Source organism: Mixophyes fleayi, chromosome 2, assembly GCF_038048845.1.
Source record: "Mixophyes fleayi isolate aMixFle1 chromosome 2, aMixFle1.hap1, whole genome shotgun sequence".
In the NCBI taxonomy this organism is placed as follows: domain Eukaryota; kingdom Metazoa; phylum Chordata; class Amphibia; order Anura; family Limnodynastidae; genus Mixophyes; species Mixophyes fleayi.
In genome coordinates this window covers 251926858-251953954 of record NC_134403.1, presented here as the reverse complement: position 1 = coordinate 251953954, position 27097 = coordinate 251926858, and the positions used below count along the sequence as shown (strand labels likewise).

The following is a 27097-nucleotide window of genomic DNA, read 5'->3' as shown; positions in this document are numbered from 1 at the left end:
GCTCCCATGATATCTGCCACACATGGACACTCTCTGCTGTGATGTTCTTTCCAAATCAGCAGAAATGAAGCTGTGCATCAGCTCATGTGCAGTGCCCACCCCTATAACCAGTAGAATTACCTCCACTGGGCAAAACTAGCAGCTGCAATTGGCAATGATTCATTAGAAAAAAAGTTGCTGAAGAGATGCTCCAATAACATTTCAGCTATAATTTTCACCAATAAACACTAATTTGTAGACACCAGGTGACTTACTGGTATTAAAAATGCCCAGGACTATGTAAAACACACACAAAAAAAAAAAAGCATCAAAATTATTTATTTTGACATGAATGGCAGTGAAACCAAAATGGCATACAGGAGAAACTTCTGCTAGCATTGACAGAAAAAAATACAATTTATCATGAGCCACTGATTCTCTTTCTCTACATAGTGCCTTACACTAATAGAACTTCAATGTTGGTCTTTTGGAGCAAAGGACATCACCTCTAGTATCTTACACCAACACAATACTGCTTTTTGTCAAGAAACATGGAAAGCAGCAGCCCATATTGAATACTGATCTTGGTCTTCAAATATACTGACTTTGCTGCACAGTGAGTGATTGATCTACTTTGTCCGATCATTGGTATCAAATAATGCTACCTGAATCAAGGGTCCATCTTTCCATCATTAAACATAAAAATACTTATATAAATTATTGCTACAGGACACCACACAATAAGTGTTGTGTCAAACAATTCAGAGAAGTTGGCACGCTCTGCCTTCAGTGGCAAGTGTGCGCACTAGAACATCTCATGGCGCTTGCTTCAGGATAGGTGGGAGAAGGACTCCAATAATATTGGTAACAGCCGGGCAGTCATACTAGAAGACCACAAAGGTAAAGCTTTGACAGGCTAAAAAGAAAGCGTTAAAAATAAACAAAATGGTTCAATATCACTCATTTCAAGTGGTAAAAGGGTATTCAAACACAGAAGTCTCTTCTTCAGGGCTGTATTCCAGTGTTGGAGAGAAGTCACCTGGAAGAGCAGGGAATATATCATTGGTTAACACATCTATTTTTAATAAAAACAGACTTAAAAATAGGTTATTTTAAAAACAGAGATTTTAATAAATATCTAGAAGCAAGGTATCTTAAAACCTTTTCCCTACACAACAGTCCTGCAAGAGTCCACTGTGTAAAACCAAGAAACCAGAATTTGAAGACTTTTTTTTTTTTTTTTTTTTAAACTATAACCTTAGTGTTCCATTAATTGTAGTCACTACTTGCAGTGTTCCATAAGAATCTAGGACTTGTGCCAATAAAGCTGAACTACAAACCAAGTAGTGCTCTGTATTTTAACGAAGGACATATTGTAAAGGCAGTAAACAAGCTGAGGAACATTTAGAAAAGAATAGTTACTTGTTAATATTTGTCAGGCAGTTATATACCCACATGATGCAGCACAAGTGACATTTTCAACGGGTGTCATGAGTTACATGATTGTTTAAAAATGGTCTTTGTACCAAAATTAAGCAGGATAAATGTATGTGACAGCCAAACAAGTGCTGACTTTGTAGCCATGTAAAGACATGCAAAATAAGTCTAACAAACCTAGATACGTCAGTGTAACAGATGTCCATGTACACCTGTTTAAATATATTCATATCTTGCTATATACTGTTTATTTGGTGTGTGGCTAGTCCTACCTGTAATTAGAGGCATATTAACATCCGTAATACCCCATTTGAAATAGTAATGCATGATCCCTTAATAAAGTGCCTCTCTCCACATTTAGTACTTGGGGGAAAAAAAAAAAAAAAAAAAAAAGATTTATGTACTTATGTTAATCTTTCTCTAAATCCATCTGGGAGCCACTGCTACCATGGGGTTGTATAACGGCGCATGGAGTTGGCACTTCAATAGTTAACTAAACTTGCTGCTGACTCCTCCCCTCTGCAACCCCTACAACCCTCAGTATAATACTAAAGCCCCAAGGCAGAAAGCCAAATGACCAAGACCACAGAGCAGCAGGAAGGGAACGCAATGTCCCCCAGATGGATTCAGAGAGAGATTTAACGTAAGTACATAAATCTTCAATCATCCACTCTGGGTGACACCGCTACCAAGGGGACTGGCTAAAGCAGGCCCCTAAGGGAAGGAGCGCCCTGATAGCCTGGCCCACAAGACACTTTGGCCAAACCCTGTGTCAGAAGACGAAAAAACATTACATTTATAGAACTTAGTAAGTGTATGAACAGAGGACCAGGTGGCCGCTCGACAAAGCTGATCCGCAGAAGCACCATGGCCGCATGGCACAAGAGGGCCCCCACTGAACGAGTGAAGTAAGCAGTGATCCTCCCTGGCACAGGTTGGTTCAAACTCATATAAGTGTTTTATCATAGCCCTAATCCAACAAGGAATAGTTTGCTTGGTGGCTGGCCAACCCCTTTACTGAGAGGACAATAAGGGAATCTGTCCTTCTACAAAACAAAGTCCTATCCACATAGATTCATAGAGCTCCCAGACAGGGAAATGTAAATAAGCATCCCTGATATCCAAAGACGCCATAATCTCCCGGTGTTCCAGACCGTTTATTACTGAGCAGACTAATTCCATCTGGAACTTGTCCACTTTGAAGTACTGATTCAGCCCCTTGATATTCAGGATAGGCTGAAAAGAACCAAGAGAACTTTTCTTTGGGAACCAAGAAAAGATTTGAGTAAAATCCCCGGCCCCTTTGAGACTCTGGAACCTTGCATGCCACACCGTCTGAAAGAAGGGAAGCAACCGACTGAAACATTGCCTGCCTTTTCTCCTGATTCAATGGTAAAGAGGTGGCAAAGAACCGATGAGGAGTGGGCCCTGCCAAATCTATGACGTACCCCTTGGTCATGATCAGGATCCATGGGTCCCGGGAGGACGCCACCCACTGACTTTGGAACAGTAGTAGCTGCGAGGGAGTCCCGTCATCCTGTTTATCCAAACTTTTGAAAGACGGACGCCTCTTGGAGTGAGACCCTCTGCCACTATGGGCCTGTCTCTATTTGATGGATTTCCCCTGTAGGGTGTGTTCCCAGAATAAGGTAGTGCCTCCAGAGACTTTTTAGACTCAACGTCCACATCTCAAGAACAAAGCTAGAGAGGTCTCCTGGCAACTACTGCCGATACCGTATAAAAAGAGTTGCGCTTGAAGGAAACTGCTGGCTAATGGCAGAAGTTCTACAATTTGTAGCCCGGCTACCAACTGGTCAGCCCAAGGTTCCATCTCTCTGGCGACCCATGCTAAAGAAAACATGGGTCTAAAAGAAGTACCAGCAGCAAAAGAGAAAGAAAAAAAAAAAAAAAAAAGAGAAAGATTGAGCGTTTCCTCAATACCATCTGTGGGGTTCTGGGGGACCGCCGAACTGGGTACCTGCAAAGTGGTCTGACGGGTCAGTCTAGCTACCGGAGTGTCCACTCTGGGCACATGTTCCCAGCGTGCCATCTTCTGTTCCTGCAGGGGATACAGATTAGCAAGCCTGCGAGGGATAGAAAAAAACTTTTCCGGTTGTTTCCAGGCAGCTTCTGCAATATCTGAGAGTTCTGCAGAAGAGGAAAACAAACAGTTTCAGGCTTTTTCCATTTAAATAGCCCTTGATCAGAGAATCCCTGATCCTCAGTCTTAACCAAATCCAGGGTCTGTCTGACAGTCATGACCAGATCCTGAATGCTCTGGTTCTTTATATTGTCAACCCAGTCACTGCCACTTCCTAACTGGGCGGAGTCTGAGTCTTCCACCACTTCTCCTTCCTCCTTACAGGAACCCTCTGAATAAGACAGGGCCAACAATAGGTGAGATGACCGTGGCCACTTAGCCCTTGGTGGCCTACCACTTGCCCTTCTAGGAGAATCCAGAAACCTATTTAAGCGATCCAAGCTCTTCCCTAGGGAAGACGAACAAGTAGGTTCCGCCAGTGCGGGTTGAGAAAAGGGAGAACCGGACTCAGTCAGGTCTCCTATTTCCCTGTGAATCTGTCGCCCCCACAGAGGCCATCGGGGTGGAACTTCTAGAAGGCCCCGCAGTCATGACTGCGGACTCTGCTAGTGTGGTAATTAGCTGAGTGAGTATGGATACTGACTGTGCCAATGAGGATACACATGCTGGTTCCTCCACCATTACAGAGTTACTCCCCTGGGCCTTCACGCCACCTGAGCCCACATCACACTGTGCGCAAACAGCGCCCTGGTACTGCTGACCCACAGGAAGTTTTGCGACACACAGAACAGGTATAAAAACAAACAAAAAAAACCAAAAAAACTTACCCCTTGCACTTTTCTCTGTCAGACATTGTAAATTGTTTTTTTTAATAGGGAGGTGACAGTACAGTTCAAACACACCACAGGGAAAATAAGAACAGTACAATTACTAGATTTGGCTTTGGCTAGTAGCCCCAAAACAGTAATATACCAACTCTGTTATAGAATGTTTAAAACTGAGCACTCCGTAATGAAATTATCCTAAAAGTGCTTAGTGAATTCTAACAATAAAACTCTAAGTGCTAGCAAGATGATATAGACTTTTACTACTATCTATGCATATAGCATGTAGTATACAATATTAAAACCCCCATGGGGTACTTAGCTGAGTGAAGCTCAAGGGATTTGAAGGAGGATGAAAGGAAGCATGTCAGCCCACAACTGTCAGTCTATCAGGGTCCAGGCGTCTGAGCTTCTCTGCCATATCTCCGTTGCAATGCAGAGTGATTTTGGCGCAAATTCTCCCGCGCCAGACAATACCAATGTGTGTGGGGGAAGTCTATTTAGTACCTTGCCCCCAGCACCCTCTTCTCTGGATCACCCCTTTACGGACCCTTATAGATCTAAACCGTGGTTGCCCAGTGTGTCTCCACAGCATACACACTGGTCACTGCTCCTCCTTTTCGTTAGGATGGCCGCATGAGAACCAAGTCCCCCTCTGTGTCTCAGCGGGGAACGTGGTATCTCCAAATATGGCCACTCACCTGACAGGACTCTGTGCTCTACGCCCATGGCAGCGAGGACCCGACGGTAGCAGTGACAGCCGCAATCCACTTGTCATCCAATCCTCTTGGATCGCTTACATCGATTTCAGTGTCAACTGCAGCAGACTGTTTATGAAGAAAACATGGAGCTCTGCTCCGTTTAGCCTATAGATATAAGCGCTGCCAGCAGCACTTAAATCTCCTGTATAGCTACAAATAAAATTAAAACAAATAAAGCCCTATCTAATACAGCAAGTACTGCAGAGCAGTACCATGTGCAGCCCAAGTCCTTGGGCACATACATGAAAGTGAGGCTAGTAGGGGTTGCAGAGGGGAGGAGTCAGCAGCACGTTTAGTTATTAACTATTGAAGTGCCAACTCCATGCGCCCTCATACAACCACATGGTAGCAGTGTCCCCCAGAATGGATGACTAAAATATATCTACAATCGACTTTGCATGATTCCATAAACCAGTTTTACTTTGGGTGCTTAAGTTGACAGGAAAGTGAATGGTTTTTAAAAGACACACACCTCCAGCCCAATCAGCTAAAAGATCCAGACCTCCTTTGACATCAGTCAGAACTAAATTTTTTATTTACTATACACGACTGCTTATATATTTTTATTTTAATAAAAATTTAATTTTGGATGAAAATGAGGCAGACAAAATATTATCCCCCCCCCCCCCAAAGTAAGAAATTCCATGCTTAACACTCTTTCCTCTCCTACCTCTTCCACCTCTGGATTTCTACACACATTAGCCTTAGACACAAAATATTCAATTTTAGCAATACTATAGATGTGTGCAGCACAGGCGATAGTGGACCATAGTCTAAGGGCACCTAACAGATTACTGTTGTATAGTTTAAAACACTATCAATTGGACATTATTGATCCTTGTTATATTAAAGAGACAAAGAAAAACATGACATATGACCGATTTTACAATTTCTACTGGTGTCTTCTAGTTGCAACATTAAGAAGACATTCTCAAACATCACTTTGTATAATGACAGTGATTTTGTGCAAATAAATATAAATCTGCTTTAAATATTAAACCAGCATAATTCAGAGTAGTGGACAGAAACAGATTAGTGGTCATTACCTAGCATCAATCATGATTTATCAGCGGTAATTTTAATTCTGCAATCTCTGTGTCTGGTGAACTGTTCTCACTTCTGTCACTGTATGTATCCCTGTGTGAGTAAGCAAAAATGGCAAAATCAAATTTATTTTACAATCAATGCAGATGCTTGCAATAATCTGTGCTAAAGGCAGAGATCTGTATTGTGTCAGAAGTCAATCACTCAAACTCAAAGTGCAGTACAGAAAGTGGTACATTTTAAGTTTTTAATTTTTAAGCGTTATGACAAAGCCAATAGCTGGCCAGGAAAGTTTTCAGGTGATACAACTGTTAATTTCACACGTCACCACATTTAGGAATTGGAAAGTAATATTGTATCATAAGAATATAGGTGGAGTTTAGCACAAAACTCAGAGTATCCCTGTAAGCAATGCATTCTGGATCTCACCTTGGGGAAAGTCGACAACCCCGGTCAATGTACTGGACAAGTCTCCCTGACGATGCTAGAAGTAGTCCAAAATACGGAGGAGAGGGTTTGATAGGACGAGACGTGAATTCTGGGTGATACTGAACACCAACAAAATATGGGTGATCTGCAATAGAAGTCACAAAAATTTAAAAAAATAAATAAATTCTAAGAGGGAAAAAAAACCAAAACCCCCAAAAAAACAAAAAACAAGCACATCACTACAGTAGAGATTTGAGTACTTACCTTCTAACTCCACCACCTCCATCCGTTCCCCTTCTGTATCTTGCCCCACAAATATCAGACCTCGGGCCTCCAGCTCCTGTCTAAGTTCTGGATTGACCTTAAAGACAGTCAGAACCACTTTTATCACAGAATTTAAATAGACAGGTCAAGAAAACAAACACACAGGTTTTGACCAAAAGATACTCCATGAAACCAAAGCATGCGAGATGTTCTAGTAAAAAGCTGGAGTAGAGGGACAGGAGACAGGACAAATGAGCAAGGGAAGAAATTAGAAACAGAAGGCTACAATATAGATGCTTAATTTTTACCTCATATCTGTGTCGATGTCGCTCTTCCACAAATTCTTGGCCACCATACAGTTTCCCTGAAGTGAGTACATTAAAAGTGAAACCTAGCACCATAATCTAAACAATTCAATGATGTTGTGGGTATACGCGCAGACTTCGTAGGATTATTGAGTTGAAATCTATTACACTCAAATAAGAGTCAGATTAACGTAACGAACACGCCCAATATCAGTATATCCCTTAAAAAGGAAATGTGCTTAATCTTAAATTGTCTAGTCACAATCAGAAAAATAAGGAATGCAGAGATCGCACAAAAACTCACTCAAGACCGAATTCTGAGAGTGAAAGATTGTTCTTCTCTTTCCCAATCTCATAGTTCCCCCCATCTGACCTGGGTTGTGTTCAGGCATGTCAATCACCTGCAGGAGACAAAGCATTTTATTAAGGAAAATAACTGCTGAATTCATTCATCAATGTTTGACATCAATTTGTTAATTCAACCCAGATAACCGCAAGAGTAAATCGGAACGTTTGAGAACCATGTGCTCATCATGACATAAGCCACTATAGTGCCAGTGCATAACCACTGTCATTTAAAAACATATTAACCTTCTTATTCAGAAATAAGGCTTTAATAGTTGACATATGGCCAAGAGTTGTACAATTAAGTACTAGCATACAGAATATATAACGAAATTGAGCAGCATAGACTTCTCTTACCACTGGATGACTGGTTTTGGGGTTAAATTCTGTAGAGTTGGCATCTGTCAAGTGAGAAAATGATAATCTGTATAAATTACTGAAGTAATGAGTATATCCACTTCTATCAACCATAACACTATGCCCCTATGCCCTACAGCTCCATCCGTCAATGAAAGCAAATTATTCTGTACCAGGTTATTGGATTAGGATCTTCATACCCTATAAAATGCCTCTAAATGTCAAAGTGCCCCCCCCCCCCCCCAAATACAACATAATAATGCTGAAACATTAGTCAGTAGTGAATGGAGCAGACTTACCTTTCCAACCCAGTACATCTCTGGAAAATTCAATAACAGCCAACTGCATTCCAAGACACACTCCTGCAGGCAAGAGGAAATGGACCCATGATACAGCAGACTGCACATTACAGCCATGTAAAAACAGGACTAATATACAAATCAATCTCACCCAAAAATGGTTTCTTCTGTTTACGAGCCCAGGCTATGGCCTGGATCTTTCCGTCTGTTCCACGTACACCAAATCCGCCAGGAACCAATACACCACTTTAAAAAAATTACAAAAAATGATAATTTATTAGATGTGTCAGGCACATGCAGAGAGGCCTGACTCTTCACCTTTTAGCATTGCAGCAGTCAATGTTGTACACTGTATGTGTTGAAGAGCTGCCATCCGGAGGAGCTCAAGAAGCATTTTTGTTTTACATACGCTCTCATAGAATCTGGGGGTGGGGGTGTACTAAAAACTACACATTTGGGGGGTAATGCAAGGTGGGCCCCTCTGCATGAGGGTATCACTCTATACCCTAGTGGCAAGTAACCTTTCAGTATGTTTTGGACTGTGTAAGAACATATAATCTCCACACAGATAGGGCCTTAGTTGGGAATCTAACGCATGACCTCTATGCTGTAAGGCAGCAATGAGCAAAGGAGTCAACTTACAAAGGCTGGTGAAAAATCTGCTCACCCAGAAGTCACTGAAGGTTAGATGGAGCACATGGGACCTTGAGGAAAACTATCACATCAGAAATGAACAGAGGCAGATATATCCAGTGGCCAAAACAAATCCAGAGTAGCAGTAAAACTAGAGAGGTGAAGACACACCCAGGAGGCAGCATTTTGTGGGTGGTTTAGCACAGTGATGGAAAACAGGTGGCCCAAAGGCCGCATGCGGTGCACCAAGTCTTCATCTGCCGCCCCGTACTCCTTTCTTTATTGCCAGATGTTTCTTATAGCTTGCAACACTTGTTTAAAATGCCTGTTTACATTGTTACAGATAGACATCTCATTCTTGTATTAACTGCACCATTTTAACTTTTGCAGAGATTAAGGGTAACATGCGGTGTTTTCGCAAGGTTAGCGGGACATCCGTGTGACAGAAGAATTTATACATAACCGTGTCCAGCATGCACATTTCTAATTAACACAGGCAGACACTGATTGATGGCTTGCTCTAGGTAAATGCACTGTATGGATTGCTGGATTCAAACAGGGTGAGCGCTAGTGATGTCACAACTCAGATGTGTGTGTGGTTGCTGTTTTTTTGCCTAATCAGAACCATCAGCAAAATAGTCCTAAAAATGTGCTTCAGTTGTCTGCAGTAGACTGGGGAGATAATACTTTTTAGACCTGCAGTGGAACATTAATGTATATTAAAATTTCAAAAAATATTTTAAGTAACAGCTAAAATAAAACATCGCTAAACTTTGTTCCTTCGCTCACTAGAAAGTCTACATAACTTTTATCATACTCATGGTATTATGTTCTTTTTAACTTGTAGTACTGATAGTACTGCTAAAGCTTTGGTCACAGAAAAAAAAAGTAGGGTTTGATAAGATTAATGGGTAAAATAGTAACAACGTTGGCCGATGCACAACAAACACAAACCCGCTGCAAAACCCAAAGTAAAAAGTCACCATAAAATCTCCCTCATAATTCTGTAGAGATATGTACCAATAGCTACCCGGCATGTGCAAGTCATATTTGAGCTGTTCACTATGGAACATTTCTGGATTTTCCTTACTCTGAGCTGCAGAGTTTCTGCCAGGCTTCATGGTACCGCACAGGCTCCTCCTGCAGCGTGCTGGGCTCCAAATCAGCAGAGTCTATATACTGCCAACAGAAATGTAAACAAATTTAAAATATTAACACATTAAGATTTTCTAAATATTAGTTTCCAGCCTGTGACAAGTCAGTGGTCAATGTTATAGGTTTTTCATTGTGAACGAAACAATATAAAAAAATAATTTGAACATTGCATTTAAACACTAGATTAAATTTTGTTTTAGGTAAAGCAATTCATTTTGGGGTTTTAACACCTTCATGAGTATGTAGCATATAAATTCACTAGGCACCTGTGTCTCATGAATATGTCAGGCAGAGCCTCAGTGATGTCCCTGGTTCATAGCAAACAGATAGAGGTCTTCCACTTTGTGTACGTGACCCAGTGCAAGTGTGTGTACAAATAAATTATATATATATGGTTGTCAAACCATGGGGGGAAAAAAAAGAAAAACGTATTCACCCTATGCTGTATATGCAGTTTTGCATTCATGGGTCCAGTTATTCAATACTTTGAGTTACTCCAATCTCATGTGCTTTGCATTCTCCTAACAGCCAATTTGGGTTCTGGTCTAGATTCACATTAAGGTTATCCATCTTTTAGGCAGCTATAAATATTAATCAGTATTAGCGTGTGAGAATCTCAGAGGCTGCTAGAAGCCTGCTCACTTTGCTCCCAAGAAGCTGTCTTTGATGTAAGAGTGTGAGTGCGAGCTCCACAATCATCGCTAATCTGCATCTTGCCTAATAGCAGCACAAATAGAGGGAGGAGCACTTTACCGTAATCATCTTTCACTAGAATGTTGTGCAATAACAGACAGCTCAATCATGCAGTATTTAACTCCTTCACAACTAGGGGTGGTTTATAACAAAGACCAGACCCATTGTTATGGCTTTACACTGCGCCAGTTTCGCTAGTAATTACTTTTGCACATGCATAAATGGACAGGTATAATTATAGCGCACTTCTAGAGACTGCTCCAACGTATGAAAAGGGAATCCACCAGTCCCAATATATCAAAAGTAAATACAAAATTATACGTACAAAGGCGCTCAGACATCCACCAAGATAGGATAATAAGATTCTTCTTACAATCACACACAAGACCAGTATATATGGAATATAAATAAATAAAACGGATGTATTGAAGTAAATTTGTATAAATGGAGTAAAGATCCAGCCAGTATCACGAGTAGAAAGGAATCCTACAGCTACAACTTGGATGTTTATCTTATATTCTTCTGGTACGGGCATTATCCTTATTCTTTAAGGATTTTATTCAGTATTGTTTTTAATGTTACATGTTTTACTTTGGATTAAAGTGGCAATACACTAGATAGTATTGTATTCCCTTTATTCACATATACTCTGATGAGAATGAAATTTCCAGAGAAGTGTGCAGTGAAGGAGGAATATCATTGTTAGCATAATACAACGCAAGTATTCAAGATTTCATCTTGTAAGCATATAAAATGGAAGATATTATTGCATATTTATGACACGTAGTTGAGGAGCGATTCTGTTTCTTCACTATCTTTTTGGGAATTTTGTTACCTTTTATGGTGAAGTTTATTCCATTTATACAAATTTACTACACTATATCAGTTTATTTATTTATATCCCATATATACTGGTCTTGTGCATGATCGCAAGAATAATCTTATTATCCTGTCCTGGTGGATGTCTATGAGCGCCTTTGTACTTATAATATTGTATTTACTTTTGCATATGGCTTATACTTTTTTGGTATTTGGGACAAAGGAGTTTTCTAGCAACACAAATATAACAGCAGATTTTATTTCCATTAGCAATAGGAGCTTAAAACCATAAAACATAAGTGTTCTACTGGGTACTTTTACATATTGGGAACAATCCCAGAAAACCGCTGAGTAATGCATTTATCCACCTCTCCTCGCTACAGGAAAATCAACTGCAAACTGGATTAGTAATTACAATAGTAGCTACCATTATATTTCATTCAAGATAGCTGGGTCTAGCTACCAGCAGAAAGGTCACTGGGCCTTCCTTTGAAATTGTAAAATATGTAAGCACCAGAGTGCTTCCTCCAAACAATGTTATTGCCATTTATACTCATGCTGGAACCAGGAAACAAACGCACACTACTCCAATCGCTGCCAGCCAATCAGGAGATTGCACTGTATCAAATTGAAGTTTTAATCCTACAGTAGAGGTAAATCTGTAAAATACAGTTTATGAAAAAAATTTAAAATATATATCTCAACTACATTCAATATACAATGGGGGCAGCACCCAGGACCCCATGTCACTCAATGAGGTCTTTATTGAGTGCTATAAGCCCAAATTGGAGACACCAGAGCTCTGCTTTTTGTCAATGGTTGTAACTAACTAAAACCTCAAATATCTGCTCAGAATTAAGACCTTTAGAGACATTCTAACAGTATGTATCAATAGAGACCAAATTACTGCACTCTACACCCTGTTTACCTTAATCTCTAAGCGATGGTTTATAGCCAGTGCAGAATGTTCCAAGGCTTTGATAACAGATGCGTATGAATCGGAGAATTTGGTGTACTTTCCTACCAAAGCGATGCTACAGGACTCCAGCAAGCGGTCATACCTACACAAGAAGATAGGATATTCTAATAGGTCAATTCTATTTGAATCCAGTATTATTTTGTATCTCCCATTAACAAAAGTGGCATATAATACAACAAAACTTTCATGTCATGTCAAGTTAGTTCTCAAGAAACCTTAAGAGAACAGCTACAAGGTTTGTCATCTGTGGCCATGATATTTTCTTTTGTACAAGGAATGTGTCGTTTTAAGCATCGGAAGATTGTGCAACTTTAAATGAGAACTAATAGCTAATGTATCAAAAAGAACAAAACAAAACAAAAAACAAAACAGGATGGATTTGCACTGTGGGATTTTAATATTTCCGTTAAATCAGTTTCTCCAAAACCATGTGAGGGACACTTGCCTTGGGGGTTGTGATAATGGTGAAGTGTTTAAGCTAACTTCAGAAGACTGAAGCTCCACTCCTCTCCTAACCCAAACTCAGTCATTCTCTGTTCACATATTCCAACGCCCAAGGATGAAAAGGGGAATCCCCAGTGTTTGCACCAAGCCATATAAGTCTTCCAAACACTATGATAGCCAGTTTCTACAACAAACTTTCTGGCTTTCAACAGAGTCTGTATAACTGTCTGACAAACCCTTGATTCTCAAGATCCTGGCTTCAACAGCCACACTGTTAAAGCAAGATGAAGGTCCTGGTGAAGGAATGGACCTTGTGATCATCCACTAGGGTGCCAATAGATCACTGGGTCTGGAGAAGAATGTGGACAGCTTGTTGCTGTGCAGGGAGGCCATCATATAGACCTCTAGCTGGTCCCACCTCCGCACATGGAGACCAAATATCTCTGGACAAAGAAACCATTTTCCTGGGAGAATGGAGTGCCTGCTCAGAAGACCTCCCAGTTCTCCACACCCAGAAAGTACACTACAGAAATTGCTAGCACAACCAGTCAGCCCATGTCAAGATTTAAAAAAATCCTTGTTCATTGTTAGGAAACTCCTGGTACCACCTTGATGGTTTATGTATGCCATGGCCGTGGTGTTGTCCAACTAAATACAGACAGACCTGTCATTTTGTTCAAATTGGGCCCCTGTCTGAGCGTCCATCGACGTCTGAAAGCCACAACACTGATGGGGAGCTATCCTTCATCCTTGAACCAAAGAACCAGTAAACCAAGGTGCAACTTCTCAGCTCCCTGAACTCCTGCGTCTGTTATTACTATGGTTCAGTCAAAAATGGATAAAGGGCAGCCCTTGTTCAAGCTGTTTGCTCGGAACCACCACCCAAGACACAGATGAGCCTCCAGGGACAATTAGTTATGCCATAAAGCCAAAAAAGGAGACTGGATCTTGACCATTTTCTCAAGATCACCTTTGAAATGGTTCAGTACACCAGGTTCCACTCGTAAATGTTTCAGCTAGAGGAGACCATCTTACCCATCAACTACATGCAGGAAAGAACTGATGTCCAGAACATTCCACACCAAGACCTGAAGAGTCCAGATCTTATCATCCGAAAGGAAGACCTTTACTGTGGTATCGAAGACTATGCCTAGAAACACTATCACTTGATTTAGAACCAGGTTGGATTTTTAATCATTTCAAAACCACCCGTACGATTCCAGTACCTGGGCTGTCCTGTGCAGGTGAGTCTGCAGTAAGGGGGCAGATTCTGTTTTGATAAGATGATCTTCCAGGTATGGCACAATGGCAATTACTTGAGACCTCAAAATGGTCAGCCATTACCTCAAGGATGCATATTTACATGTCCTGATCTGGGAGGGGCACCAATGACCGCTCAGATTCACTCAGAACTGAAGGTAGTTCTGAACCGCAAATCTGAGCCATCAGTGGTGCCTCTCTCAGATTAGAACACGCAAAAATGCATCCTAGAGGTCTACAGACTTCATTGCTCTCCAGGTCTTGGATAATGGACCTGAGAGACTCCATCTAATGACTTGTCTGGCAAAGTTTTCACATTTTCAGCCCGTTTCATCCTTAAGCAAAGCTGCTCCAGGTATGGGAAAAGAGGTAGACTTAGAGAGGCTCGCCCTAGCAGTTTCCATCATTGGCGGCTGTTCCCATTTAACCATGATACCCTTACCTGTCTGCCATCTCTTTCCACTTCATTAACAACCTGCGAGGTTGGCGCCCAATAGGAAGGTCCAATCGTTGGCGAAAATAGTCCACCACCCCTTGTTCCTCCAGCAAGAGTGGGACTCTGTACAAAGAGGAAACATCATGCACGCAGATCACCTAGGAAACAGATTGAGATGAAAGTAACAGCATGGTAAAGAGTGGTTCAACTCACAAAATTAATGCCTCCACTATACAAGGGTGACAGGTCCACTTTAAAAGTTGCATACAGCATAACTGAGGATGCACACCAAACTTGTAATTCAATGACTCTTTAAATTGGATATTGCATCATTTAAGCAAGGGTGTAAGATACCATAATAGCATACATAAACAATGTTACCTGCTGTGGCTCTACATGGCAGAACATTGATATCTTCTCCTTCACAGATGTGTCTAAAGGTGTAGTACACCTACATACAACCTGCAGGAAGAACATGCAATTCAATGCTTGATTTTCTGCAATGACCACATACAATTTAGCAGTTTGTTTTTAAAATTGAAAAAGTGAGAAGAGAGGCCACATACCAGATCTGGAGAGAGGCCTAGCCCTCGAAGCTCCCTCACACTGTTCTGAGTGGGTTTGGTTTTCTGTTCCCCAGTAGCGCTGGGCTGCAGATAACAGATATTCAAGTACACACATAGAAAGCATCAATGCAGACCTTTTTCGTGTAATATCACAGAGTTTTACTTTACTAATAGTAAGAACTAGAGAAAAGATTAAATGTTTTGATTTCAGTAAATCATTGTTTAACATAAATCACATATTAAAAAAAATACTTCAACGCACAAAGATGGCAGGTAACAATATAATTTGTATTTTATTTTTGTTGCTTGGTTATTTATACTCGGACCGCTTCCCAATAAATTAGACTCAATGTCAGGTGTGTAAGAAGGCACTAGGCAGATTATGCATTTAAGAGTATTTTCAGTAAGTTAAAAAACAGAATGAAAATAATGGTCATAGAAATCTTTAAACTGGATCAACAAGATTCTCATTTTCTTTGCACGCTGTTAAATTGCAGTACAGATGGGAATTTATTCTTTATAAGCAATTATTTCTATAGCACATACGCGTTTTACACAGAATATTTATATTCACATGTCCCTGTCGCAATAGCTTACAATCTATATTCCACAACAGACAATAGGGTTGTAGTCATCAGAAGAAAATAAACACATAAATATCTCTTTGGAGTATGGGAGGACACCCACACAATCACTGGGAGAACATGCAAACACCCCACACACTGGGCCCACATGACCTTACCTGGGGTACAAGACTGACATGGATATTACAGAAGTTCTCTCTTCGAGCTTTGAACTGAAATTGGCGGAAAGCTTCCACAAATGGCATGCTCTCAATATCTCCTACTGTTCCTCCTAGCTGTGAAGATTAAGATCACTTGTCAACATAAAATAGGATTAATGGAATTGGCACATCTAAAATCAAATGCATTTTTTATCTAAATGTGCTTTAATTCTTAAGCAAAGTACTGCAAATATAGACAGAATGCCGATGTAATAGCTTGATTTAGTCCGTACATGCAAGAGGCTAAAATTCACAAACATCACAGTAGAAAAGTCACATCTGCCTGTGACTTTCTCAAAAATGCAACCTGTACACTCATGAGTGACTAAAAATAGCAACTAAAAGGTTACTATTCTTTTAAAAAAAAACAAAACAAAATAAACATGGGGAAATTTAGAAAGTGCTTTGCTAGAAAAGGAGGGAGAGAACAGCAGGCATACAGAGATGGAGATACAGGATCAGTCTTGTGTACCTCAATTACACAGACTTCTGGTTCTATGCCATCTTCGTCCACAGGAATCAGAGACTGTCGCATCACCCACTCCTGGATAGCATCTGTGATGTGAGGGACCACTGCAAACAAATGTCACAAATCCTTATCAACAAAATAAAAGCTGTCCGACAACCATAAAATTCAAGGTGAGAAATTAATTCCACGGCGTTTCCTTTTTTTAACGGTGTATTTATATGAAGCAATTAACTGTTCTTCAATAATTGCAGAATAGAAAATTATAAGTGTCAGCCCTGCTACTGCTACAATGCAGCACTGTAGTGGCAGAAGTTCTATAGAATGATGTGTGTGCGCTAACCAATGTAATTCTTCCAATCAGCCCATTAAAATTAGTGACATCAGTTTCTTTTACAGCTATGATACAAGGAAGTTAGTTTGCCAGTCTCACCTTGCACAGTTTTCCCCAGGTAGTCTCCTTTTCTCTCTTTGTTAATGACAGACTGATAAATCTTTCCAGTTGTTAAATTGTTGTCTTTTGTTAGCCGGATGTCCAGAAAACGCTCATAGTTCCCAAGGTCCAAATCCACTTCACCTCCATCATCCAGCACAAACACTTCACCTAAATTAAGGACATTTAACACAACATACAGTACTTTATGATCAATTTGTTTATAAAAGCACCAACATATATGCAGTGTTATAAGTTCTGGAAGATGGGGGGGTATATCTAGATACTAACAAATAACATACAATGACATGAAACCAACAGAAGGTAAAAAAAAAAAAAAGAAGATTTATGTACTTACGTTAAATCCGTTTCTCTGATTCTGTCTGGGGGACACTGCTTACCATGGGGTGTGAAGGGGAGAATGGGAGTTGGCACCTATCTAGTTAATTTCTAGCATTGCTGACAGACCCCTCCCCTCCACATACCCCCACCTCTTCCTCCTCAGTTAATTCAAAAAGCCCCAAGGAGAAAGGTCAAACAAACAAGAGCAAGAGAGGAAAGGCAGAAGGGTTGGATCGCAGTGTCCCCCAGACGGAATCAGAGAAACGGATTTAACGTAAGTACATAAATCCTCTTTTCTCTTTCATCCAGTCTGGGGGACACTGCTTACCATGGGGACGTTCTAAAGCAGCCCCCTAAGGGTGGGAACGCTCTGATAGCCCAGCACGTAGAGCACTACGGCCAATTTGAGGCATCCAAGACACAAGGCATTGAATTGGTACAATCTTGTGAAAGTATGGACCAAGGACCCGGTAACTGCTCTGCATAACTGGTCCGCTGAGGTCCCATTCAGTGAAGCCCATGTCGTCCCCACAGAACGGGGAGAATGGGCAACAATACACTCTAGTACCGGACGGTTAGTACAGACATAAGCTTGCCTTATAGTCAGAGTAAGCCACCTAGCAATAAATTGTTTAGGCGCTGATCATCCATGTCCAAAACAATCAAACAAGATAATAAGAAACTGTCCTATGAATCATTGCAGTCCTTTTGACATAATTTTGGAGAGCCCTGACCACATCCAAAATTTCATGTTCCCTGTTCCAGATCCTTGAGGATTCTCTGTGAACACAGGAACCACCATTCCCTGGTTTACATTAAAACCAGACACCACCCTAGGAAGAATGATGCATTGTCCCTAGGACTGCTCTATCGTCCCGAAAACCAAATAAGGTCCATGCCAAAGCTCCCCAGCTCAGATACCCCTCGAGCTGAGGCAATAGTAAGAAGGAAAACCACCTTCCAAGTTAAAAAACTTAACTCTGCTGACTGTAACGGTATGTACTGAAGCTCCTGCAACGTATAAAGGACTAAACAAGATCCCAAGATTCGTTGGTGGAACATAGGGAGGTTGTATATGCAGCACTCCCAGTAAGAAAGCCCTAACATCCAAACCATCTTGTATAAAAACAAGATAAAGACTCTGAACTGCAGGCTTTATTCCTACACCATGCGCATATGAACGCCAATGCGGCGACAAAACTAAGCTGAACTGGCCTTCTAGCCTAGATAGTATCAATTACCCTGGAAGAAAACCCTCTGGATTTCCACAGAATGGCTTCAAAAGCCATGCCTTTAAATTCAATTGGGCTAGATTCTGATGCAAGAATGGTCCCTGAATCAGCAGAAGTTTCCAAAGGGGTACCAAATACCCAGGTCCAATGTCAAAGAAGAACCTCTGGACACCAGACTCTTCATGTCTAAGCTGGCGCCACAAGAATGACTGGCCGATCTCCCTCTTGAGTCTCCAAGGACTCTTGGAATCATTGATATAGGAGGAACCAGGTAACCTCGCCTGAAGTCCCCTGGCATTGTGAACACATACACTGCCAGTCAGATGTGTTCTGGTCTTGCACTAAATTTTGTAACTTCCTGTTGTGACTCAACATCATCCGAGAGACTGTGTCGTCTCCAGAGAAAACACCATCTGACGATCTAACTTCAGATGGGACCCCGTCCACTTCTTCAACATGTTCCCTTGAAAACACAGAGAGTGGATCCTGTCATTAGGGAGAGTCTTAAAAGACGCTACCATGTTTCCTTATACACAGAAGGACCAACAGCCTCTTGCAGGACAGAATCCTGTTCATCCCCTCTTGCAGAGACCCCATCTTGTCCTCTGGAAGAAAAATCTTCTGACACACCATGTTCATAATTCGCCCAGAAGAGGAGGATGAGGCTGATCTTCCCCCGAAGAGATTGTCTCCTCCTCCAGAAAATCTAGATCTTACTGGATGACCTCTGCCAGACATGCCCCCCCTCAAAGGGCTGTCTGAAAAAAACCAACCTCGGAATCCTAGATCTAGTATTAACTCCACTAGCGTAAGGAAGGGAAACTACAATCTCTCAGATTCCACATCCGCATTCCATATTTTAACCATAATGTTCTTCTGGTCGCTACAGTTGTAGCCGAAACTAGAGGAAAACTGGATGCTGAATTCTGGTCTGCCTCATACACTTAACTCGCGTCTTCCTTCAGGCACATAGCCAAGAAAAACTGCTTACTCTATCAACTCTGCAGAGTGAGGGAATATGAACTCTCCTATGATCCTACTAATGAGGAGTCACAGTCCTCTAACCATTCACCTTCTCCCTCAGAGGATCCCTCCGAGTCAGACAATAGAAACAGCGAATTTGCTGATCTATGTCTCTTATTTTTAGGTAAATGTCTCGGGCTCTTCAGTCACCGGTTTAACCGATATAACCTGCCATTCTGAATTCCTGGCCTTCTATCATTGCAGACCATCCAGGCTTCCCGCAGGGGGAAATACCTGATACGCCAGAGAAGATTGTCCTACTACCGAGGGTAAAGGACTTGTTCTCTTTATAGACATGTCTGAATTAATAAAGGTTACCGCTTTCAGAGGCAGAAGGTAACACCTCAACTACCACTGGAGCCTCCGATGGGTTAGATCATAGTTTGACCGGGGTACCAACCCCCTGTGTCAAAAACAGTACCCACTCAGGAGGATTGAAGTCTGAATGGAGCCTTTTTTACATTGCGCCCCAACTGACGCCGCAGCGCAATCAGTACAGAGCGCCCCTGGATCCTAATGTTCACCCGCTATTTATCATTACATTTGGAACAGGGAAAATACGTGGAACATTTTGCTTTCATTTTCTCACATTTTTAGTAGAAAAATAACACTACCACAGAGTAAAAATACAGGTACATATACAAAATATATTTACACAGAAAACACTACTAATCTATGAACCGGTCAAAAAGATAATATTTCTGTCAATGAGAGAGCAATAATTTCTTATAAACATTATGCTCATCCCCCCAAAATTTGCTCAGAATCTTATACTTCCCTATCTACTTATAGAGAGTATAAAATATACTTAGCAAGGAAAGGCTGCCAGCTGCAGCAAATTTTCCAGAATAGCTGCAATCAGCCCAGAGCACCTGAGTCTCAATGCTCACTAGCTAATTTAGCATTGCATTTGGAGCAAGCGAAACACTTTACTTTAGGGCCCTTTCCTTTATCTGTCATTTTACAAAGGAAGGCACACCAAACATACAGACTTAAATTTAGCTGTTAGAGAGCAAGAGACAGCATAGAACAGACATAAAAGTTATACTTATAAATTATTAAACCAAAAATAAAATAACTTGGCAAGTGGGAGAACTATAATATAATTTCCACTAGCCCACCTTGCAGTCAGCAATACAATAATATATGTTTAAATAAATCAGATACTTAGCCAAACAGGGGAGAAGTCCAACAGCAGTGCCTGGTGCCTGCTCCCTCTGATGTGTGTCCTTTCCTGGACTTATATTTGGCGCCAAAAAGGCTGGGCTAATCCAACTTTCCATGGAGAGCAGGGGAGCTCTATATTATAGCTCCCCCCCTCTGATAATGCTGTCTCTTTGAAGTGCTTTTCCTGCTCCATTAGCGGGGAGCAGAAGAAAACAAATAGTATATGGCAGAGTAGTGGAGACCTCCTCCTCTGCGGCTATATATATATTTTTTTTTAAATGAAAATAAAGTAAAATCAGCAAGGTGTAGCTGCAGAGCAGCCACAGTAAGCCCAACTCCTTTAGGCACCTAAAAAAAACTGAGGAGGGAGAGGAAGAGGCGGGGGTATGTAGAGGGGAGGGGTCTGTCAGCAATGCTAGAAATTAACTAGATAGGTGCCAACTCCAATGCTCCCCTTCACACCCCATGGTAAGCAGTGTCCCCCAGACTGGATGAAAGAGAAAAAGTCCCTTCCCAAAGATGCTTACAATCAAACACAAGGTAGCAGAATAGCAACTGTAGCTGTAAATGGTGTTCCAGGCACAGTGCCAGCTCCTGGCTACAGTGCTAGTTCCAGACTCCAGGAAGATTATCATTACAGATACACCTCAGGTAGCCCCTGGATGTAACTCCACATTAGAAGTTTGTAAAAGAACAGTGTTTACTAGCAACAGCTACATTATCATTATTCCTTCAGCTATGCACCTTGTAGACTTGCAAAAGATATGCAGAGATAGCAAGGTGGAGGAGGAAACCCCCTACACTAAAGCTGGGTATACACTACACTGATTATCGGGCCAATCAGACGATATACGACTGATTGGCCAGATATCTGAGTGTGTCCCAAAGTGCCGATCATCGCTTCATCTTGTTGGTCCTACTAGTATGATTTTCATCGCTTAGCAGCTAATGAACTGCCAGCAGCTGCTGACAGTTCAGTGTAAATCTGCACTATCTGCATCCTGAGTAAAGGAGAACGGAGACAGCGAACAAGCAAAGCACACGGTCAGCGTTACAGATAGTGAGAAATGCCAGCCATTTTATTCATTCATTCTGCTGCAGCACAAGTCTTTGATGTACGATTCACCAGGTTAGCTAAATAAACGAAGAGTGGTCTTTAAGGGCAGAGCTGACACTGCAGGCTGTAAATCTGAAGGTAAATTGTATGTAGTGTGTACACATGAATCAGCATGCTGATCGTGACTTTTTTTTTTTGTCTGTCATTAATAAATTGCTAATCGTTAGCATTTCATGTAGTGTGTACCCAGCTTTAGCAGAAGCTTGACTAAAGATGATCCCTTACTGTGGTCAATGAGAACCAATAGGGAGTTTGAGCATCTGAATTTCTGAATTTTTTTTTACTTATTTTTTTTACTCTCTTTATTTAGAAATATGAAGTTTAACAGTAGACAGATAAGCATGACAGCACAAACATATTGGCAAGGTGCGCAAGACATATTTGAAAGAAAACGGCACAGCTTACCAGGTACGTCCCCTGTGGTGGCATATTGGGTAAGCACAATGGTCTGAAAAAGGAGAGCCCCAATATGGGACATGTACCTTGCGTCAAACCAGGTGCGACGCTGCCATGGGGTCTAGTAAAGGGGGAGTGTGCCTGGGGGTATGAGGTATTGAGTAAAGATAGGGAGAGTTTTACAGCATGCCGGGTATAGTCTCCAGACACAGGACACAAACCAGATGCGGTTGACTGCCTCCCAGCATGAAGGGGCAATGCCCCCCCCCCCCCAATTGCAAATTTAAGGTTTACTTATTAATTTTTAATGAAGACCCACTCTCTTGTTCGCACACGGGGGTACAAGGAGGGCACCACCAATTCTTGATTGATGTGGAACCCAGACAGAATGGCACAATTTGAAGGACCATCTTTTTCTTGTGAAACACTAACTAATGAGATTGGTGGGAAACAAAGGAGGAGCTTAAAAGGAGCACCCTGTAATGCCTTGCAAAAAAACAAAAACAAAAACAAGAGTATGGCTAAATCCCCAAAGAGCAACTGGAGCACGAAAAGGAGGCCCAAGGGCAGAAATATGCCCCTTGAGGTAGCTCATGGAAAGTCCTTAAACAAGACTCCATGTGAAAGAATAGGAACAAACAAAAGGAGCATGAAAACACAAAATGGCTTCAGCAATATCTGATGAAGCCTTTCATTTGGGAAAAAAAAGTTTGAGTGAAGATGCTGTGGGTGACCGTCTTGGCCAATCTTGGACGAAACCCTTCCAAACAATATTGTTCAAAACTAACGTATAGGATTGTCTCTAGACATCTCTATGTCAGAACTTGCAAAATATACACATACAGAATCACAATACTGAGGTAAAGACCTGGCTAAATTGTAAGATTGCCAAAACATAAAAACTGGATTACTTAAGGCAGCATGATAACCACAAATCCAGACTGATCATCATAAGAATAACATAACCCAAAGAAACTATGTATCTAGGAAATAGTGCATGTTTGCTGGAAAGGTGCCTTAAAACAGACACTGAAGACTAAGGTAATGTATATCATTTTATTTAAAGACGACAAGATATAAAAGAGCTTCCAATGCAGACGTGATGTCTTCACTAACCAACTACTGTCGAATTATGAAGTTATCATGTCTACATTGGAAGTACTCTAGACAACCACTCTATGGTCCATTTTGTGAGCAGATAATTAACCTACCAGTATGTTTTTGGACTGTGGGAACACAAACTGGAGTACCAGGTTAAAAAAAACTTAAACAAACTCCCCCCCCCCCCCCCCCCCAGAAAATAAACAAAACAAAAACCCACCCCAAAAATACCAATTAAACACAGGAAGAGTGGGAAGAATATACAAATGCCATACAGATAGGACCCTGGTCGAAATTGAATTCATGACCCCAGCGCTGTGAGCCAGCAATGCTAACCACTGCCACTGTGCTGTCCATGTTTATTAATACGAACAACACTTCTATCTATACAGAAGATCAATAAAACAATTACATACATAAAAACAGTCCTACACACCATGCTCATAGGGAGAGAAAGTTCCCGCGTCAATGTTGATGTATGGGTCAATCTTGATAGAGGTAACATGCAGGGAGCTAGACTTCAGGATAGTTCCAATGCTGCTTGCAATGATTCCCTTTCCAATACCAGATATCACTCCGCCAGTCACCAGTATATACTTCATGATGTCTACTGCAAATAGAGAGATATTATATTGTAAGTTGGCTGACAAGAGGAAATAGCAGGACATAGGACTTGGCTTTGACTGCTTGAATACTAGCTGTGAAACGTTGAGGGGCTTACAAGTGCGAAGTGCTGTAGTTCCCGTAAGTAGTGGTTGCAGCATAACAAATAGTACTATTAAATCCTATGCTGGTTCAGAGCCAGCGTAGAGCAAGCACATAGTGCTAAACAGAGAACTATTACCAATACTGTCAGCACCCAATAAAAGAGATATGATAGATATATATATATATATATATATATATCTATATCAATATCATTAGTTTTACCTATCCGACTTCCTGTTCTTTGCAGTTTTTGCAAATGTCCTAATAGCCATTTGAACATCATTTTATTCCCTCATAAAACAACCTTTATTGCAATCATGCACATATTTAGACATTTTTTCCTAGTAAAAAATTAAACCAAAATATCAGATTCATCACTATTAGCAACACTAGAAACATAGAATTTGATAGCAGATAACAACAACTTGGCCCATCTAGTCTGCCCAATTTTTAACCTATAATAACCTCAAACCCTATTTGATCCTTTAATCTTTGTAAGGATATCCTTCTGTCTATCCCAAGCATGTTTAAATTGCTCTACTGTATTTGCCTCTACCACCACAGATGGGAGGCTATTCCACTTATCCACTACCCTGTCTGTGAAGACATTTTCACTCACATTTCCTCTGAACCTACTTCCCTCCAGTTTCAGTGCATGTCCTCGTGTTCTAGTACTTCTCTTGCTTTGAAGAAAGTTTCCCTCATGTACCTTGTTAAAACCCTTGATATATTTGAAAGTTTCTATCAGAACTGAACAGTATTCTAGATGAGGCTGTACCAATGACCTATACAGTGGCGTTATTACTTTTCTTTCTGTTACCGATTCCTCTCTCTATGCAACCAAGCATTTCTAATTGTTTTGTTACATTGCTTACCTGCATTTAAGTCACCTGAAATAGTGACTCCTAGATCCCATTCTGCCTCAGTAGTTTCCATTGTAGTGCCATTAATACTATATTTAGCCTTTGGGTTTTGAGACCCAAGTGCATGATTTTTCATTGAACTGTAGTTGCCACTCTTGACCATTCCTCTAATCTACTTAGATCATAGATCATTTGTTTTACCCCTCTTGGTGTGTCTATCCTGTTGCCTATCTTTGTGTGACCTGCAAAAAGGTATAATTTCCCTTCAATATCATTTGCAATGTTACCAATAAATATATTACAACACACTGGTCCAAAAGTTACTCCACTGGTAACTTTTCCCTTCTGTGAATGCACTCCATTTACTATAACTGTCTGTTTTCTGCCTGGCAACCAAGATCTTATCCATTCAGCCATCTTAGAATCCAATCCCAAGCTTTCACTTTTATTTAAGTCTGCGATGGGGGGCAGTGTCAAAAGCCTTACTACAGTCTAGATAAGCTACATCTACAGCCCCTTGATTACTTTAGTTACCTAGTTAACATGATCTCCCCCAGTAAACCAATGCTGTTTTGGATCCTGTAAATTACTGGATTTGAGAATTTCTACACGTTTCTTTAAAGAGTGTTCAATACCCTTACTATTGTTTCAAACATGTATTTCTCTATAGAAATAAACATAATCTGCAGCAGTATTGGAAAGAAACCATAAGAAAACAAATCTGTATTGACAGAGTTAAGGGTGCCCCGATTGCAAATTTACCTGTAGAACAGTATTCATAAATGACCCAACAGGTTATACAAAACTCTGCATTGTAATCAGTAGATTATGAAAAGTAATCTATTGTTACAAATTTTGGACATACAGCAAGCAAATGCTCAAGATCTTTGACATATCAAGTGTTGTGAAACGGAAATCCTCTTCTACGGATCACTAATCTGAGGTGTGTTCTAACTGTGTGCGTAGTCTGTTAATTGCAGCACATGTATTTGATGTTGAACCACCCTTCAATGCACACTAGCTATTTGCTATGTTAGGATGCATTCAGATGGGTCTACATTTAACAGGTTTTGCTACCCTTGACGCACCCCAACACTAGTTGAATTTTCTCAATTCTGGCACTCGAGCCAACCTTAAAGGATACTATAGTGAAATATACAATTCCTGAGTACATTACATCTTTACCATAAAGTCTTACGCACAGGCAAAGTACATACATTTAAGAATTAGTAGAAATAGCTGTAATATTTATTATTTGTGGGCAGCATGGTGGCTTAGTGGTTAGCACTTCTGCCTCACAGCACTGGGGTCATGAGTTCAATTCCCAACCATGGCCTTATCTGTGTGGAGTTTGTATATTCTTCCCATGTTTGCGTGGGTTTCCTCCGGCTGCTCCAGTTTCCTCCCACACTCCTAAAACATACTGGTAGGTTTATTGGCTGTTATTAAATTGCCCATAGTGTGTGTGTGTGTGTGTGTGTGTGTGTGTGTGTGTGTGTGTTTGTTAGGCAGGGGAGGACTGGCAAATATCAGCCTGGGGCAAGATAACCTCAGCAGCCTATATTTAAGGGGAAAAAATGCAGGTGACCCAGCCCAAGGTAGCCCACTATGGGACCAACCCAGGGGGCAGATGCCCCCCTGTCCCCCAGCCCAGTCTGCCCCTGGTATTAGTGGATTTAGATTGTAAGCTCCAATGGGGGCAGGGAGTTCTCTGTACAGCGCTGCAGAATTAGTGGCACTATACAAATAGATGATGATGAACATATACTCTTACATCATTCCAATAAAATGGGTAGAATAGTAGTAGTGAATGAAATGGTAGTGATTCGATTTCTATTATTATTGGTGTCCATGATGTCCCATGATGTTGAAATCGTTTAGGACTTCTTAAGTACCACTCAGTTCTAACCAATTATGTTAACAATTATCACACTTTGTCCTTAACCTAAACGCCCAGCAGACTTCTGAATGTATTCTTATACTGAAAACTAGCAGATGGACTGCAGCAGGTAATGAACACAATGGAGAGAATGCACTTTGAACCTATCTCCGGGACCACTTACACCCGGCTTCTCTATATGAACAGACACGAGAACAGCAAGCTCACCAATCTAGCGGCCACGAGCCGGTGGGTTGCTCGGAGATGGATAGACTTGCCGGTCCCACGTGCTAGAGGAAGACTGGAAACCAATGAGAGGTGAAAACTGTACCAGAGCGCCCCCTCTCCTCACATCCGGATATGTACAGGGAGGAGGCAGAATGTCCACCACTAATCACCCGAAGCACATGGTAATGCGGATACACATTCCTGTGCTTTACGTCATAAACCATAAGCAATAGCTGCATGTGGGACACAGCCTATACTGCAGACACGCCCGATACCTATCCCGGGGGC

At 41.1% G+C, this 27097-nt stretch overlaps 1 protein-coding gene across 1 annotated transcript; it reads right to left on the bottom strand.

The window, feature by feature from the left end:
• Positions 1 to 300: 300 nt before the first annotated feature.
• CTPS1 (CTP synthase 1) lies at positions 301 to 26953 on the bottom strand. Its single transcript, XM_075195872.1, has 19 exons — positions 26810 to 26953; positions 23568 to 23741; positions 16754 to 16924; positions 16327 to 16427; positions 15813 to 15929; positions 15071 to 15154; positions 14886 to 14966; positions 14511 to 14662; positions 12314 to 12446; positions 9809 to 9897; positions 8237 to 8331; positions 8086 to 8148; positions 7787 to 7830; positions 7389 to 7485; positions 7088 to 7143; positions 6780 to 6876; positions 6516 to 6660; positions 6089 to 6179; positions 301 to 1018 (listed from the first exon to the last, which is right to left on the bottom strand). The coding sequence occupies exons 2-18, from the start codon at positions 23731 to 23733 to the stop codon at positions 6095 to 6097; spliced, it is 1776 nt and encodes a 591-aa protein (XP_075051973.1). The 5' UTR covers positions 23734 to 23741; positions 26810 to 26953; the 3' UTR covers positions 301 to 1018; positions 6089 to 6094.
• Between the last annotated feature and the right edge of the window lie 144 nt (positions 26954 to 27097).

Bases quoted from the DNA above. Each gene is read 5' to 3' on its own strand.
- CTPS1 (XM_075195872.1), bottom strand. From the start codon at position 23,733: ATGAAGTATATACTGGTGACTGGCGGAGTGATATCTGGTATTGGAAAG. The intron at 7,486-7,786 runs GTAAGAGAAGTC...TGTCTCCTGCAG, and splicing joins CCAAAACCAGTCATCCAGTG to GTGATTGACATGCCTGAACA. The intron at 6,661-6,779 runs GTAAGTACTCAA...CTTCTATTGCAG, and splicing joins GGAGGTGGTGGAGTTAGAAG to ATCACCCATATTTTGTTGGT.